At 33.8% G+C, this 18,554-nt stretch overlaps 2 protein-coding genes and 1 pseudogene across 2 annotated transcripts; 2 read left to right on the forward strand and 1 right to left on the reverse strand.

Annotated features, from left to right (window-relative positions):
* The first annotated feature begins 1,602 nt into the window (after positions 1-1,602).
* On the forward strand, positions 1,603-6,957 carry LOC130241660 (calcineurin B homologous protein 1-like; annotated as a pseudogene).
* A 598-nt stretch (positions 6,958-7,555) lies between these two features.
* On the reverse strand, positions 7,556-10,047 carry LOC130241826 (cytochrome c oxidase subunit 7A2, mitochondrial). The gene is given in 7 exon segments (XM_056473788.1): positions 7,556-7,671; positions 7,674-7,697; positions 7,804-7,819; positions 7,821-7,861; positions 7,864-7,888; positions 8,718-8,804; positions 9,938-10,047. Coding segments are annotated over 7 exon segments (240 nt in total). The 5' UTR covers positions 9,953-10,047; the 3' UTR covers positions 7,556-7,639.
* A 2,327-nt stretch (positions 10,048-12,374) lies between these two features.
* Positions 12,375-18,329, forward strand: rnaset2l (ribonuclease T2, like). Its single transcript, XM_056473314.1, has 10 exons — positions 12,375-12,454; positions 12,529-12,622; positions 12,819-12,876; positions 12,969-13,036; positions 13,250-13,307; positions 13,414-13,481; positions 15,513-15,626; positions 15,704-15,752; positions 15,848-15,922; positions 17,477-18,329. Exons 1-10 carry the CDS (start codon positions 12,445-12,447, stop codon positions 17,666-17,668), a joined length of 786 nt encoding a protein of 261 aa, XP_056329289.1. The 5' UTR covers positions 12,375-12,444; the 3' UTR covers positions 17,669-18,329.
* The last annotated feature ends 225 nt before the right edge of the window (positions 18,330-18,554 follow it).

The following is an 18,554-nucleotide window of genomic DNA, read 5'->3' on the forward strand; positions in this document are numbered from 1 at the left end:
GTCTACACACGCATTTTGTGTGTGTGTTGTGTGTGTGTGGTGTGTGTGTGTGTGTGTGTGTGGTGTGTGTGCGTGCGCGTGTGTGTGTGTGTGTGTTTTGTATGGGGTATGAGCTTTTACAAACATAAATGAACCCTTCGTCCAAACAAACAATGTGAACAACAGATTTATAAACATTAATGACAGCATAGGTTTTTTATGGAACTTTAACTTGTGTTAAACTTTTGAAACTTTATTTTTAACCACACACATTTAAACTTGATGTTTTGTTATTTTTATTTATGTAAGAAAGTTGAATCAAAATTGTTTAAGTTGAATTATTTAGGTTGAATCAAAACTAATTTTACAAGTAATAACTTGTAGAATAAGTTTTGATTCAACCTAAATAATTAAGGCAGAGACAGATACTTTTTAAAAGTGTGAATCAGTTAATATTTTGTTATAATTTCAGTTAAAGAGGTTCCTAAATGATCAGATGATGATCTTGTGATGAATTGCCTAATCATTAAAGTCCCCTGTGAATCTATACAGAAGCAGAAAAGACAATTCAAATGATTGATTGTACCACAAAACAATACCATCAAATGAAGGATATATTAGTTGTTTAAGATGCAGCTGAAATGGAGCAAACAGTTATTTTATGGGATCATAACAATGACAGAAACGGACAATCCACTGTAGAGACAGTGGACCTCTGATGATGGATATTTCGGATATGTGAAAGACTCTGGCGCCATCCAGTGTATTAAAAGGCAAAAGGCCACATATCGCGGTGTATAAAAGCTACCAGATGCATCTGTCCTCACAAATTCTTCATAAATATGCGGAGGAGTCGCACTGTTACAGCCATGTTGCGGTATGCGTTCTCTCTCTCTCTCTCTCTCTCTCCTCTCTCCTCTCTCTCTCTCTCTCTCTCTCCTCTCTCTCTCTCTCAACACACACACGCGTGCGCGTGCACACGCACACACACACACAAATTGAGCAATGTTGGCATATATAAATAACTGGAGAAATGTGCAGAACAAAAATAACTACTAACAAAACATTTGATATATCACGTGCTATTATTCAGAATAAATGATTTCGACAATTCAGTGTGTGCCATGGAATAATAGAAAGTCCGACTCAATTCAGCAAATCGGTTCTTTTGAACAGTTTCGTAGAACCGGCTCATAAAATTGGTTCAATGATTCACTTCATACGTGACGTGATTATGTCATCACGCAGACGCTCAAATGAACTTTATACTCATTAATAAACAAATTTGTTAATATTCCATCGTGTTTATATTAGTTTTTAGTGATTAAAATTCTATGATTTTTTTTGTAAACAACCTATTGTATCCCTGCCATAGATATAATGCTCTATGATTTCGATGTACAATTATGCATTCTTCCATCCTATATTTAAACCTATTTGTTTTCAAAAGTGTGTAGATCAGATCAGGTAGTAAAATATTTTAAGTAAAAATAAATATTTGTTCATTACGAGTCTGACGTTCAAACAAAGATGGCTGTGTGCGTACACAGAAATCAGTGCATTTCATAAATGAATCGATCAGGATTCATTCAAAAGATCCGACCGCAAAAGAATCAAATTTCTTCAGTGTGGTGGGCGTAGTAAAACTGTGTACACAGAACGTGAGTTATATTCTGAGCACCAGGCACAAGAAACAACAACGGCGTATACGAACATCTTGCAACTTTTAGCCTTCCAACATCTCCAAACTCCTTAGTTTGTACGCATTTCTGCTTTCAGTTCTCTGGATATGGGCTAAATGTTTTGGAAGCGGTCGATGAATAACTAAATAACATGGGTTCGTCGAGCTCCACCCTATTAAAAAAAAATCCCAAACGTCGACGAGTTGATGCAAGAAACGGGCTGTGAGTGATTTAAACACGTGTTTTTTCACTTTGTTGTTGTCGCGCATGAACGAGTAAACAACGATATAAAATGATTCTAAGCACTGCACATTTGTTGCTATTTATATCTGTAACTTTCATGGGCGAAAAGATAAAAGTATGTCACCATTGTTGGGAAAAAATTGATTGCATGAGGGAAATTGTTCTAGAAATTGTCATGTTTGCAACACCCATCACACACAAAACACTTGGTCGCTGCACAGAAACTACATATAGAAGTTTGTGTGTGTGTATATACAGAGCAATGAAAAATATCAAACTGCACTAGATTTCATTATAAGTGATAAACTGCATCAAATATACAACTGCAATAGATTACATTACAATTGATTAATGTTCAGTTCAGTTTGTGTACGGTCCATCACTCTTGATGAACTCATCTCATTTCGTATTTGTTGAGTCATGGATTCATGGATGTTCTCTTTTTCAGTTTCGCCCTGCCCACATTATTCGCCTGTATGAACGCTTTGAAGCTCTGGATAAAGAACGACGAGGCCATCTCTGGTGAGATACTATCCATGGTCTTACACTGTTAGCATGTTTAATAATTAAATAGTTACCTGCTCATATGTTGTCTCATTCTCAAATAGTCCACAGGATTTTGGAGCCATAAGGAGCTGGCAATGAACCCCATTGGAGACAGAATAATAGATGCCTTCTTCTCCCCAGGGTAAAAACAAATCTTTAAAAAAAGAGAGAGAGAAAGGAAGTGAAAATCATCACATATTTAAGAATTGAATGTTTGATTGAATTGTCTATGAATTATTCATTTAAAGTCACGTGGTAAAATCAAGTGTTTAATAAAGTTTATATATTTATCTGGTGTTTTTAAAGACGGGCCTTAAAGACAGACCTTGCGTCTATATCAGTACTATAGAGTCCCAAAGACAGTCTCAAAATGCTGTACAATCTTGTAAGATTATGGGACAGTGCTTTTCCTATCATTATCCTCCACTGAATTATTTGACGCTCAAAGCATTTCCGCCCAAGGATGTTTATATTTCTAGCATGGTTGACTGAGATTACGAAACACAACATCTTAACTTTTGCAACACATCAGAAGTATAGCATAGTCAAGCCTAATGGTGGTATTAGAAAGTGGTAGAAAGTCGTACTTAAAAGTGATGCATTACATTCTGATGAAGTGACTGATACTGTGCCAGGCTAACCTGCATATTCATGGTTTTATGCCCACTAAATTCATTTAGTGTGTAAAGTTATTGTCAGGCCATTTCAAAATATCTTCTTTCATGTTCAACAGAAGTCAGAAACTCAACAGGTTTTGAACAAGTGTAGGGTGAGTAGATTAACATTAAGACACTTTTCATTTTCTGGTGAACTATCTCTGTAAAGGTATAAATTAGTGAGTGCATGGGGCTCTGGGATAGTTTTTGCCAGTGTTGGGGTAACACATTACAAGTAATGCCAAGTTACGCAATAATATTACTATTTTAAGTAACAAGTAACGCATTAATTTTCAAAAGTAAGTATAATATTTGAGTTACTTTTTTTGAAAATGTAACGCGAGTTTCTTTTTAGTTGGTTTTAAAATAAATTATGGCTAAATTAAAATTAAAGTAGTCAGAACTGAATCACGCAGTCAATGAGAGAATGTGTTCATTATTTTAAACACATCGAAGGAAAAAGATGATTATAGTCTCCATGGACAGAGATTTACTTAAAGACAAGAAGTACAAAAGTAGCACACACATTGCTTTAAACTTTTAATAATTTGTATATACGGCATGTATAGCTCTGGGGTCAGGAAGGTCTCAGATAACATTATCCTCAAAGATATTTTTGATGTGTTTTTTTAAACGGGGTTTGAGCAGGGTTTCACCAAGTTAATGTAAGACTTTAAGAAATTTTTAACTATTATGAGTGAAATTAAGGATTTGTTTTCAAATATCCCAGTTAGAAAAGATTTTTACTTGCCCTATCAATTTTTTTTTAATTAATACTTTAATAAGCAATAATAATACTATTTGCTGACATATTTTTTTAAATTAATCTTCAAATACAGTTGAAGTCAGAATTATTAGCCCCCCTTTTAATTTTTTTCCCTTTTTAAATATTGCCCAAATTATGTTTAACAGAGCAAGAAAATTGTCATAGTATGTCTGATAATATTTTTTTCCTCTGGAGAAAGTCTTATTTGATTTATTTTAGCTAGAATAAAAGCTGTTTTTATTAAAAAAAAAAAAAAAAAAAAAACATTTTAACAAAATTATTAGCCCCTTTAAGCTATATTTTTTCTGATAGTCTACAGAACAAACCATCGTTATACAATGACTTGCCTAAGTACCCTAACCTGCCTAGTTAAACCTAATTAACCTAGTTAAGCTTTTAAATGTCACTTTATAGAAGTGTCTTGAAAAGTCTCGATCTAGTAAAATATCATTTACTGTCATCATGGCAAAGATAAAATAAATTATTAGAAATGAGTTATTAAAACTATTATGTTTAGAAATGTGTTGAAAAAATCTCTCCGTTAAACAGAAATTGGGAAAAAAATATCCAGGGGGCTAATAATTCAGGATAATTAGGTGTAGGCTATACAGTGTGTTATTAATTGCAGCGCTCCTCTATTGAGAAAAAAAAAAAAAAAACAAGTTCTGAGAGAGATCAAGCCTCAGCCAGCTAATAAAAAGTAACGTAACACATTGCTTTCCATAAAAGGTAAAGCAACTAGTTACTTTTTTAGGGAGTAACTTAATATTTTAATGCATTACTTTCTAAAGTAACTTTCCCCAACACTGGTTTTTGTTTGGGGTTTTTCGAGTGTTTGCGGAAGTTGTGGATTAAAGGTAATAGTTTTGTAAATAATGTTCAATTTCTTGCACAACTCAATCATTTTGTGACCTCAGACATCAATGCGTAGTCGAGACAGAATTCATTTTGTAGTGTTTGTATGTTGTTAATTTTTTGACACTCAAAAAGCCTGTAGCTGTTGACTTGCATTATATCACTAACATTATATCATTATATCACTAACAACAAATAAAAACAAACAAACAAAAAAATAATACAAAAAGTCGATTAGCATTTTGGTCAGATAGGCCACCTTAAGTTGTTATTTGACAATATGAAGACGTAATGATCTAAAAAAATATTTGTTTCACCAACAATAATTCATAATCGTAGTCTTTAATATTGATGTTACCTTTCAGAAAGGACACGGTGGATTTTCACACTTTTGTAAAGATCCTGGCTCATTTCCGGCCCGTTGATAAAGATCGACCCAAAGAACCCAATTCTCCTGAACCCATCAACAGCAGGAGCAACAAACTCAAATGTATGTTTACTTTTACCCAGATTAACCTCATCCTCTCAATAGGACGACATTTCTGCTAAGATAACGTGCATTCAGATGGTCATCATCGCAGAATATAGCACATTTATCATCCTAAAAGGGTTTATGTTATGATAATGGACATCTGTGTGTACAACATCCTGCTTATTACTCTACTCTTCTCGGAATAAATGAATAAATAAATGGCTTTCAAATGATCCCCACATTCCGTTAAATCTCATCCTGCAGTTGCGTTTCAGCTGTATGACCAGGACAAGGATGGCAAGATTTCCAGAGATGAGCTTTTAAAGGTCAGTAGTTTTAATGTTGTGAGATGTTCTGCTCAAATAAACATAACTGACCGCAGATCTGGCACAGGTTCTGCGGGACATGCTGGGACTGCAGGTGACCGAGGAACAGCTGGAGAGCATTGCAGACCGAACGATACAGGAAGCAGATCTAGACCGTGATGATGCTATATCTTTTGAGGAGTTTCGCAAGGTATGACCCAGAATTCTGCATTCAGTGTGTTTTGTTTTCTATCTGATGTACTGTTAGTGAATTGCGATTGTTAATACTTATTTATTTTTGCATTTTAGTCTCTAGAGAAGGTCAACATTGATCACAAGATGAGCATTCGCTTCTTGCGCTAGACTGGGAAAGCTTCTACAACTTTCTATGGCTCTGGTTCTCAGTAAATGGAAGAAATATCCTACATGCACAGGACAGTCTTTTCTGTCTAACAGGAATTTAATGCACTGATTTTGACTGGCAAAAACTGCATAGATTTTCTCTACTATTTGGAAGACTGGAGCATTTTTAAGGAGTTTCTGCTTAAAGTAAATGCTGCGCTTCTTATATCTTCTTATTGAAATATATACATTTCAGTTCATCAAAGCATCCTGAAAAAGAGGTTTTCATAAAAATATGAAGTAGCTATTTTCAAACTAAAAGAGTGTTTCAAGAGCATCAAATCAGTGTATTCAAATGATTTCTGAAGGATTGTGTGACATTGAAGAATAGATTAATGATGCTTAAAATTCAGCTTTGCACGATAGGAATGTGTTATGTTAAAATATAATATTCAAATACAAGCAGGAGCACAAGAGACTTCAATTATCTTAAGAAAAAATCTTACAAACTCCTACATTTTAAATAGTAGAGTAAATGTTTGCGTCTTTACATTTCTGTCTTACAAATATTGTGTCTTATACAGTATTTTGCTGAATTAATTATTGAATTCATTAGTTTACTTTGATACATATAATATTTTGTTACATATAATAACTAGCATGTTTTCCAGCAGGGAAAAGAGTTTGTAATAATGTTTATAATGCAAAGTGTCATATGTCAACATGGACGGCTTGTGGTATTTTTTTTTTTTTTTTTTTTGTCAATTTGATGATGCCAAAGTAAGATTTGACAAGTTTGAACATTTAATGGATTAATTAAAAAAACAATTCATCTCAGTAGAGGTTTTTCAGCAGGCATGGTGCTTTTCTTGGATTTTTTTCTCTGACTTTATGCATCCTGATTAAAACTGGATTTTCCCCTGTGATTTAAATATGAAAACCTAATTCCTTCAGTCCAGTTATGCTTCATGCAAGTGAGAAGAGCGGCTACCTCACATTACTGCACTTAATGCATGCTGTGGCTAAACAGTTTAAAAAAGGGCTTTTTTCATCTTTGTATTAAATGTAACTGACTTTTGAGAATGTTATTAAAATACATTTTGGCAAAGAATTGTTTTGCATCTTTGTGGCACAAATATTTATTGAAAATACCTGAACATCTCAAACCTTTCTTATGAGTTATATTAAAAGCCTTGTCTTGCAGTGTCCACTAGATGGCGCAAAGTGTTTATTAATAACAAATGATAGTGTAAACTGTTCAAATGTTTGGGGATTTAAAAAACCTGACAGTAAAAACATTAAAAATATATTTATAAGAATTATAATAAAAAAAAACAAAAAAAAAAGTTAATATATTAAGCAGGACAACTGCTTTTAATATGTTGAAAAGCAACTCTGCATAGGTTATAAGGGGAAAAATAAAACTGAAATTATTTAGTAAAATAAGTGCTAAATTGCCAGGCACAAGTAATTTTAGGTAAACAAATACATATTTTAATATTAGAGTTTTTTTTAAACATGTTTATTGAGCAGCAAATCAGCATATGCTGTAACAAATTATTGAATTTGGTAAAATAAGTGCAAAACTTGTGAGCATAAGTAATTATAAGTACACAAATATTTATTTAAAACATTAGACGACCCCAGTTGTTTGAGTGGTAGTGATATCCTGTAAAAACTAATCACAATTATATGAAAGAGACCAAATGTAGAACTTAATTACATCTATGTTTATTGTTGAAGGGTTTTGAAATAAAATGGATTTTATACAGAATCACGGAACATGAGAAGAATTATGCTTTTCTTTTGGGCATAGCAGCGATCACAACCAGTAAAGGGAGTAGCCAGTACCTAAAGAGAACCACAGTGAAAGATTAGATTCTTTTAATACTGATACGGGCACATTTTTACAAACTTAAATATGACAGAATTTTTGTGATTTTAGGAGATTCTTTACCTACTACTGTGAGGGTTCATGGTCAGACGGTACAGAATTGCATCGGTGGCGCCTCCTTAATGTGGACAGGCAGACCATTATCCTCCTGAAGGTGAAAGTACAAGTTGCAAACAAAAATTCAACAAAGATTTGTTAATCTTAAAATATTAAACTCCAATGCAACATAAACTGCATAGTAAGTAAGCCCATGTATGTTATATGTTTAGCATAAATAATATAAAATACATTCATATTAATTCATTTAGCAGATGCTCAAAGTGAGAATAACAATCTTACAAATGAGAATAAACTAAGCACTTCAAATCACTAGAGCAACAATATATATATATATATATATATATATATATATATTATATATATATATGCCATGACAAGTTTAGGCCTTGTAGGAATGTGTTTGGTGTGTATGGAGAGGAAAAGGAGTGTCTACTACAGGTGGCTTGTAATGCCCACTCGCCTGTCTGAAGCACACTCAGAATTGCACAATGTTTTCACAGAAATAATAAGATGTCTGGTGTACATAGTGATAAAACAGTGTGTCGCCTAGCTGTGTCTTTATTAACAACAATATTAGTAATAAATGATTGAGTTTTATAATAATTAATCCAAAATACATTTATAATTATCCATCATTTATAATCATTTCATCTTTTACTTTTTTACATATTAATTACAGTAATGATTAATTATTTTATCATTACATATTGTTTACTTGGTATAAACCTGGATGTAGACACCTAAAAGCTGGATATTTACTTTATTAACGTTGACCGCAGTGTCCCCAGTGTCTTTTATGTTTACTATTTTGAGTTTATGATGAAATGTTAGACAGTGCGGACATCATCTGAACTGATCAGTATTTTATGTATGAGACTGCACTTTCTTCCTCATGTCAGGATGAAAATAGATCTTACCAGGAAAATTTTCTGTTTCTCCGGCACCCTGTTCTTCATTTGCCGGACTGTTGTGCTGAAGGCTCGTGAAGCCAGCTGTGGAAGTCCCTGAAAGAGAGAGAGAGAGAGCGTCAGTACTCTGTAAATGATTTGTATGACATAAGATTTATTGAAGCATAGCAGTCTATCAATCTGTTAGTCTGTATGTTAGTCTGTCTACAGCATACAGATTGCATAAACTTTTAAAACATTGTTTAAAACTTTTATCTTTGAAGTAATCCTTATTTAAGTTTTTGTTTGTTTTGTTTTAAGCCATTTCTAATTAGGTTTGAAAAAGTCATCAAGTCAAGTATATTTTTTGAGCTTCTTGTATAATCTTTTTGTACTCTCAGACCTAAAAAAGGTTAAGCAACTTCAAGCCTGAATATAGTGATTATATTCATAAAGGTCTGATTTCCTCAGATAGCAATCTACTCCAAAAGTTTGTAACATGCATAAAGATAGTTAAGTAGAATGAAATGTCTGAGCATATTAGGGTTTCGAAGGTCATCTCGGCTCATCTAGAGCAGATATGGAATGCTGTTTTAGCCAACGGCTGCTTACCAACACCTGCAGCAAACCAATCAGAAAGCAATAAACACTGGTGGGTTGGACTTCCCTGTGCACCAGTGTGTGTGTTTGTCTGCATGTCCACATGCTAAATGTGGAGAGGCTAATGGTGACATGACCTCCCCAATGTCCGGTAAAAAAAACAAAACACACTGATATAAAGATATATATTTTGATATAAAGACACTTAAAGCAGACACTCAAGTCAATGAGTTGTGTGTTTTTGATTCCGTGTAGAGTGTTAAAATGCTAAATAAACAGCCTGTTTAAAATAAAAAACGGTTCAATTAAACAGTTTGTAATAAAATGTCAAACTTGATTTGTTTGCTACAATATCAGATGACTGCGGTATGACCGAGTCTTTTCTGTAGAGGTCATTTACGATTGACACTCATTTAAAATCTGCCCACGTTTCAATCTTTATAACAACAGTGAAATTTGTTCAAATCAAAGCATGATTACCATCCAACAACTAGTTTCCCATGCAAGGTGTGCAGTACTGTGGTCATACAGTCTTTGTGTGACATAGTTCCTGTTTCACAAGTATTTTAGCAGTCGATTCTTCCTGATCTAGTCTACACCTGTTATGCTTCAAACTGTGCAGAAATAAAGAAGAACAACGGTGTATTTACCAGTAAATGCCTCATGTCCGATGCTGCTCTCTGTTATGCTTGTTGATTCTCGTCTAGTCGAGGCCCTTAAAAGGACACACACACATATTGCAGAACTTCTGAAGTGGAGCCAAGAACAGTCAGGCGGGGAAAGATAAACCAGCTGATTTAATACATGCACGTAACACTTAACTGCAATAGTAGCAGTAGTTGATTTTTCATGTTTTATGTATACAATACATACAACAAAACTTGCTGTGTAGACTTTTTTAAAATTTAACCATATGTTTAATAGCTCACAAAAAATGTAAATATGCTGTTAATTTACTCACCTGCAGGCCATCCAAAAAAATTCTTCAGTAGACCATTAAGGAAGTTTTTAGATGGTGTTCGGTGATCGATATAATGCGAATCAATCAATCAATCAATCAATCAATCAATCAATCAATCAATCAATCAATCAAAAAAAAATCAGGCAAAAACAAATTAGTACCTGTGGTACCTGGCAATACATTGTACAGGAGGCTGAAATTAATTTACAACGTAACTATTGCCCGAAGAAAAGGCCTTGAGTATATAAGTGTGAACACATTTTGTCCTGATGTATAAACATAAAAATGTTATTTATTAGGGCTGCATGGTGGCGCAGTGGGTAGCACGTTTGCCTCACAGCAAAAAGGCTGCTGGTTTGAGCCTCGGCTGGGTCAGTTGGCATTTCTGTGTGAAGTTTGCATGTTCTCCCCAGTGTTCAAGTGGGTTTCCTCCTGGTGCTTCGGTTTCCCCAGACATGCGCTATAGGTGAATTGGGTAGGCTAAAATGTCTGTAGTGTACGCGTATGTGTGTGAATGAGTGTGTGTGGATGTTTCCCAGTGATGGATTGCAGCTGGAAGGGCATCCGCTGTAAGGGCATTCCCTGCGTAAAACATATGCTGGATAAGTTGGCTGTTCATTCCGCTGTGGCGGCCCCTGATTAATGAAGGGACTAGGCCGAAAAGAAAATGAATGAATGTTATTCATTAACCGATTAAAAGCCTCCATCAGCATCATGCTGTAGGAAAAGTACAAAACACATTCTTTTGATAATATATTAAGCTATACTATTACCCTTTAACTTGCACTAATTATTTTTTCCATTTATTTCATTTAAATTTAAACCAAATTTTAAGTTTTTTTAAATCATAAATTATGCACAAAAGGTCAAACCAGCAGATCCTATGCCTGTAAAATGGTTAAAACAAACAAACAAACTTGCATCAAAAATCCAAAATACTGCAATTTACAATAGATCTGTACATATATACATATATATATATATATATATATATATATATATATATATATATATATATATATATATATATATATATACATACATACATATATATATATATATATATATATACTATACATATATACTATATATATATATACTATATATATATATATATATCCATTCAAGAGATTATGGTTGTGACAGTTGCTAAAAGATAATGTGACAGACTTCTCCAAAAGACTTGAACACACTGATTACAATTATGTAGAAAACACTAATGATAAAGTATATTTATTATTATATATTTCAAACTATTGTTACAAACAGCCCACATTCTGTGCTAAACTACATCCATTGGTCTTATACTGCTGCTGACCACCTTAATCCTAAAGTTAAAGACTATTTGACAGTTTAGCAAAATCATTATATTGACCTGACATCTATTCATTTTTTTTGTTTTGTTTTATACCTCAAGAAAGTTTGTCTGGCAGAAAAACACTATTACCATTCTATTCTGTATTGCACTCAGAATAGATTTTAAAGTATTATTACTTGTCTATAAATCACTAAATGGTCCAGGACCTCAATAAATTACAGATGTGCTGACTGAATACAAACCTAACAGATCACTCAGATCAAGTAAATTAGAAATTCCAAGAGTTCAGTCAAAGCAGGATGAATCCACCAGAGCTACTAAGCCCCCTGCTGCTGGAATTAGTTTCCAAAAAATGATCAGATGTGCTCCAACATTAAGCACATTCAAATCAGGACTTAAAACACATCTGTTTAGCTGTGCCTTTACTGAATGAGCACTGTGCTACGTCCAACAAATCACACTATTATGTCTTTCTTTAATTTTCATTCTTTTACAAACTGTTTTAACACAATTTCACCTGTTTTTATCTGTTTTTAATAATTTTAAATTCTTTAAATCATTTTTTGTCTTGTTTATTTTATTCTTGTTTATGTAAAGCACCTTGAAATACCATTGTGTTTGAATGTGCTATATAAATAACCTTGCCTTGCCTAAAAGCTGCACTTTTTCATAATCAAAACAAAGATCACAGACTTTTTTAGTGTTTCTCTTAGCAGTCTCTTTCTAATCTCAAAGCATCACAGTATCACTTCCATTTCTCAAGCACGCAAACAGAGAACCCTGACTTGTTAGTGGCATGTTTTACTTCTGCATTACACCAAAGCAAAGGAAAGCGAATTAGCCACTGTGTCACAGACTCTCAGAATAGACGGATCAGCATGACCTACAGTAAGAATCTACCTGAATAGCTATATAACCTCTGTTTAAACGCATATTTGCTGTAATAATCTGTATTGTTTTAGATAAACACATTCTCTGGGCCTTCACTGCTGCTCTGGTCACAGGCTGGGTCCTAAGTTATGATGAAGGATGCTATTATGAGACTGTCATGAAGCAGTAAGATTTGAATATACTTTTGTTAATAAATCAGGGTATGTTTAGCAAATGGCATACATTTATCAATCAGATATTCAAATGTTGACATTAAATAGACTGTACTTGAATGTAAATGAACAGGAAATAATTGGGTTGAGTTTAAAGATGTGTCGCAGCAAAAAGGAAGAAAAAAAGTGTGACTTCTTTTTATTTTCAGCTCATGTAACTGGACTTGTATGCTGCTCACTCTTCAATGGCCTGGAAGTTTCTGTATAGTATGTCCTTATATGCATTGGACTTAATATATTATATTGAATTGAGTAGGTTGAAAAATGTTTAACAAATATCTAACATTTCTTACTTGCAGGGTCTTACTAATAAAACTATTTGCAAAATACCACTGACTATTCAAAACTGGACCATCCATGGCCTATGGTAAGAAAATTTCTATTATTGTAGGATTACTGTATTCTATTACTGTAGGACAATTTGTATTATTGTATGTTTTGTAGGACTGGTCTTTTTTTATTGTTTATATCAGAATTGTTTTTCAAATGTAAGTTTTACTTTGATGACAAAAGTTAAATTAACCACCAATTAAAATAAAAAAGTACTTAATTATTTAATGGTGTTTTATTTTACATTTAGGCCGACGCATACAGGTCTCTGCTGTAACTGTTGGCCAATATTTCATTCCCACCTTCAGGTAAAATGATTTTATAATTGTTTTGTTATGAAGTTTCTTAAATTAAGAATTTCATTTGATTCAGAAATGTGAACTATACTATTTGACATCATCTTTATTTGTTTAGGAAATAGAGCCTGAACTCACTCAGCTGTGGCCATCTTTAATAAAAGGAAAGAATTTCTTCAACTTTTGGTAAAAGGGGTTATGATCATTTACTGTTTAAAATAAAATGTCTTATGTTTGAAGGATATTTAAAACACGTTTCTAAAACACTAATGTGAGGTTACATTAGAGAATCTTTGTGTGAGGTAACTCTTATTTCTGTGGGGCAGGGTGGCAAATTCGCATGATTGAACAAACGCAATGCAAAATATGTATGTGGCAATCCTTCACCATCATATACAGATTCCTAATACATGTTTTCTATACATTTTAAGCATGTTGTTAGCAAATATTTAGCACATTTTAGCATCTTCCTATACTGACTAAGTGTGTTGCTATTTTTGTTATTATTATTGTCCATACTGTGGGTCATAGCAGTAAATTCACATGAACATGATGCCAAATTTGTGAGAAATTCTTTCACCCTTAAACACAAAATTCTATTTAAAAAAATAAAGCGGTTCATGTTTAATGTATTTAACAGTTTAACACATTGCTAGCATGTTTTAGCACATTGCTAGAAAGGTTAGTATGTTACCATTAGTGTTATTGTCAATTCTGTGGGTGCAGCGAATAACCAAATGCACTGTCAAATTTGTATGTAGAAATATTTTACCGCTTGGCCCTTTTAAAACTAAATAATGTATTTATTGGCATGTTTTAACACATTGCTAGAATATTTCTACAATTTTAGCATGTTTCTAGAATATTTCTAGCATGTATTAATGAGCTGCTAAAATTTTAAGCCTTTTGCTAGAATGTTTCTACCATTTTAGCATGTTGCTATTTTTAACATGTTTTAAAGAGCTGCTGATGTTTTAGCACAGTGGTCTTAAACTGTAGTCTCAAATTCCTGGAGGGCCACAGCTCTACTTAGCTCCAACCCCCTCCAACTCACACCTGCTTAATAGTCTCTAGTAGTCTTGAACACCTTGATTAGTCGGATCATCTGTGTTTGATTAGGGTTGGAGCAAAATTGTGCAGAGAATTATAACACGTTGCTATGATGTTTCTACCATTGTAGCATGTTGATGGAAATTTTCCAGCACATTTAAATGAGCTGCTAATACTTTAGCACACTGCTAGAATGTTTGTAGCATTTTAGCATGTTTCTAGAAAATTTCTAGCACATTTTAATGAGCTGCTAATATTTTAGCACACTGCTAGAATGTTTGTAGCATTTTATCATGCTTCTAGAAATATATTTCTACCATCTTAGCATGTCGCTAGAATATGTCCAGCATGTTTTAACTAGCTGCTGATGTGTTTTAGCACACTGCTAGAATGTTTCTAGCATTTTAGCATGTTGCTAGAATATTTCTGTTTTAAAAAGCTGGTAATATTTTAACACATTGCTAGAATGTTTCTACAATTTTAGATTGTTGCTAGAATATTTCTAGCATGTTTTAATGAGCTGATAATATTTTAACACAATGCTAATGTTTCTACAATTTAGCATGTTGCAAAAAAAAATTCTAGCTGTTTTAATGAGCTGTTGATGTGTTTTAGCACACTGCTAGAATGTTTCTAGCATTTTGGCATGTTTCAGCACAATAAAATCATGTTTCAGTACATTATTTTTATTGTTGTCGATTTTAAGGGTCACGACAGAACCCAGTTCCAGTTTTTTGTGAGCAAATCATTTACACTCTTTCATGGATTATTAATGAAAATAAACAGTTGGACAAACTTTAGTGTTGGCTTAAGAAAGACTGGTGAATGAAAAGCATGAAATGGCAAAAACAATTTGTGCTTGAAAGTATTTAGTTTTAACATTTTTAGTCTGAAATTGTCTTACATTTGGAATAGTTTAAATTTAAACACATTTAAACATCCATAGCATTTTCTGAGCAACTGAACCCAATAGTAAATGTGTGTGTATATTCTTAGCTCTCACAATATTTTTTTCAATAAACAATGGTGTATGTGACTGCATCATCATGAGAAAGTGAATAAAATAATAGGAACAGAGCATTTTAAACATCGTCACGCTGTGTCTGATAGAATCTCATGCATATTTCTCACTGTTGAGAAGCACTAGTGATTGATATGATTTGGCAGGAGGGAGGAATGGATTAAACACGGGACGTGTGCCGGCTGTGACGAGGCCATGGGTTCACCACTTCTTTACTTCCAGACTGCAGTCAAGCTTCGGAAACTCTTTGACATTAATAGGTGGGTGTTATAAGCACATAAACCATGATATCATCCTATCATGAGCTCATCTATTTCCCCCATGTCATTTTGTATAGTGTCTTGGAAAGCTCTGGAATCAAAGCCTCATGTGAGGTGTCCTATAAGGTGAGTTTATTGAAATGGCCAAGAATCATGATGTCTCAGAATTAGTACATTTATGAAGTAACACTTCATCAATCTTTCCATCACGTGATCTGCAGTATGACGAAATAAGCAGGGCCCTGGCCTCACTGCTGGGAGACAACTATGATTTGCAATGTGTGACTGACAGTAAGGTGAGAGAATCAATGTTGAATTATATCTTCTTTATATTTTGTAAGTAATCGGGTTCCTGGGTCTTTTTTTTTATAACCCCTTGTGAGTTATAAGTTATCTTCATCATCTGAACAATCCCACTATTGATTTTTAAAAACTACTCAGTGTAAAAAAACAAAAACATTTCATTATTTTAACTGTTTTTGTCCTTCAGATGTTCTGCAGGACAGACGTTTTAAATCATTTTTATCTAATTTGTAAATGTAATAATAAAGGTATAGATAATTACAGATGCTTATTAAATAAATACTTAAAATGGACTATCTTTCCACAACATTTCCTTTTGACACTTTTGTGCAAGTTATTGGAGTAAAGGTTTATTAATATTATTAGTGAATTATTAAAACTGTTACATAATTACAACTTATGCACTGGGAGTTTTCTGACGTACGACTTGTACTAGGTGACCACTACACCTCATACAGGACCAGAGAAAAATGATGGTGCTTCAGTAAAATGTAGGCCTACTTAAGCAGTTATTTAATAATATTTATGTTTCTAAAATGAGCGTTACTGGTGTTATCTCCCAGCTTTAGGAATATTCCAGTAAAGCAGACGTGAGGGAGGATTTGAAGATAAAAAAAAAGAGCAGAGCACCCTGGTGAAGTACCAGGGTTTTTTCTGCATAGAGAATTACATTTTGTACTACCTCTGACTTTTAACACAAACAAGCAGGCAGTTTATGCATACTGACCCAAAAGTGATGCTCAGCTCAAGCACTGGCCATGTTTTAAGCTAATGTTAAGCTAAAGCTAAGGTTTTAATTTATGAAATTTAAAGATTAATGCAAAATGTGTTTGTTTCAAGTAGCAAAACTTTCATGTCATGGTTCATTACAGTTTCAGTAATTTTGAGTGATGAGATTTTCTTAACAGCAAGCGGCGGTCACTAAATGTAGGCCAAATGTAAATGTTCGGTGGGCAAAACGTTGTATAATAACATTAACAACAACAATAATGATACAGTTTAAGTATCTTACAACTATGACGTGATTTTTACTCTTATTAAAGTTACTTTACCGTTTGTCTTACCTTAAACAACTCCTGCCAGAGGTAGAAAACCGTTGTCCTGGTTCAGTAATTTAGCCTACATTGTCGGTCCAAGGAGATTTTGTAAACATACATGTCAGTGTCATTATTTCGCAATTTTTTTACAAAAATATAAGCTCTCACCTCTGACAAACGAACTTCCTTGCTCTGTCAGACGTTAGGGTGCGCGCGCGCGATTTCGCTTTAAAATACGTCATACATAAATCATCGCTGACTTCAGATGATTTTTAGTTGGTTTTTTCAGCTAATTAACACATTATGTACAGGTGTTGACAGATTCACGAAATCTATACTATAGTCTATACTGTTTGAGTCCAATTGGGACTCATATGCAAACAAAAATAACGTTAATACAAATACACATAACTTGGGAAAAAAAAATCAATGAATAAATTATCTAATCAATTATAGCATTTATTTTTTTGAACCCAAAAGCATAACTGTCCTTCCCTCATTTTTTTTTAGGGTCGTGAAGCATGGATCCAGCTGAAGATCCATCTCTCGAGGAACCAAACCATTGGATGCCCCACAGAAGAGCGAGACGAAGCATTCTATAAATTAGCGTGGTATAAAAGCCCTGGACATCCTTGTCCAAAGAACACCACCATCTTTTTTGTCCCAATTAACTATGACAATCCTCATGAGCCATGTAACTAAGAGAAGCCACCTCATTTCACTGAAGCTGAAACTATAGACGTGTACACATTTGACTATCGTGTTCTATTTTACAGATGTGTTCTGAATAAAATCAAATTCAACTTTGGATGCTTTATTTCCTTCAGTGAGCCACAAAAAAAAAAAATCACAATAAACATGCAGAAATGGTGAGAGGGTTTTGAAAAACCTTTAATGTGCTCAGTCAGAATGTACATCAACTATCAATGACATTAAAGGTTGAGAAAGTAATGGACCATGATGTTGGATAATCTTTTATGGCGCTGGGAACAGCAGTTTTATCTCAGCTGCTGGAGCTCGAATCACTCGTAAGAGTATAACAATGGAATTCTTCTTTACAATCGATGTTCCATTTATGGGCAGGCAGTAAAAGTTTCAGAAGGAACAGCCAGCAGCTATGAAATCTTTCATGCGAACACTCAGGATGGATGGATTTAGGAACTCACAGTTCACATTTTATTTGACGTGGAATCAATTTGCCAAAAACGTTTCTACACCACAGAAGAAACAGAAAAAGAAGACTATCCACTAAAACCTTCCACTAATTAAAAAAAAAAAAAATTAAGCTCACGGAAAGTGACTATTCTGCAGCAAACTGCATTCAAATAGAAAAATGAGTTTCAATGTGTGGCGTTCTTCACACTTCCAGTTTCCCGAGGAAGCGGAGATTGAGAATCTTCAGCTGCTCATCCAACTCCATTCTAACAATGCCGTCTTCACCATCGATACTGAGCAGGACTCCTGTGGCCTCCCTGTCCTCTCCCAGAATCACCTTCACCTGAGGAGCACATTTACATGCATTCATTTCAATCATTTCACAGTGACTGTGACATAAAACAACATGATTCTTAAAGCAAGAGTCTGTTTC

The sequence above is a fragment of the Danio aesculapii genome, chromosome 15 (assembly GCF_903798145.1).
Source record: "Danio aesculapii chromosome 15, fDanAes4.1, whole genome shotgun sequence".
Taxonomy (NCBI): domain Eukaryota; kingdom Metazoa; phylum Chordata; class Actinopteri; order Cypriniformes; family Danionidae; genus Danio; species Danio aesculapii.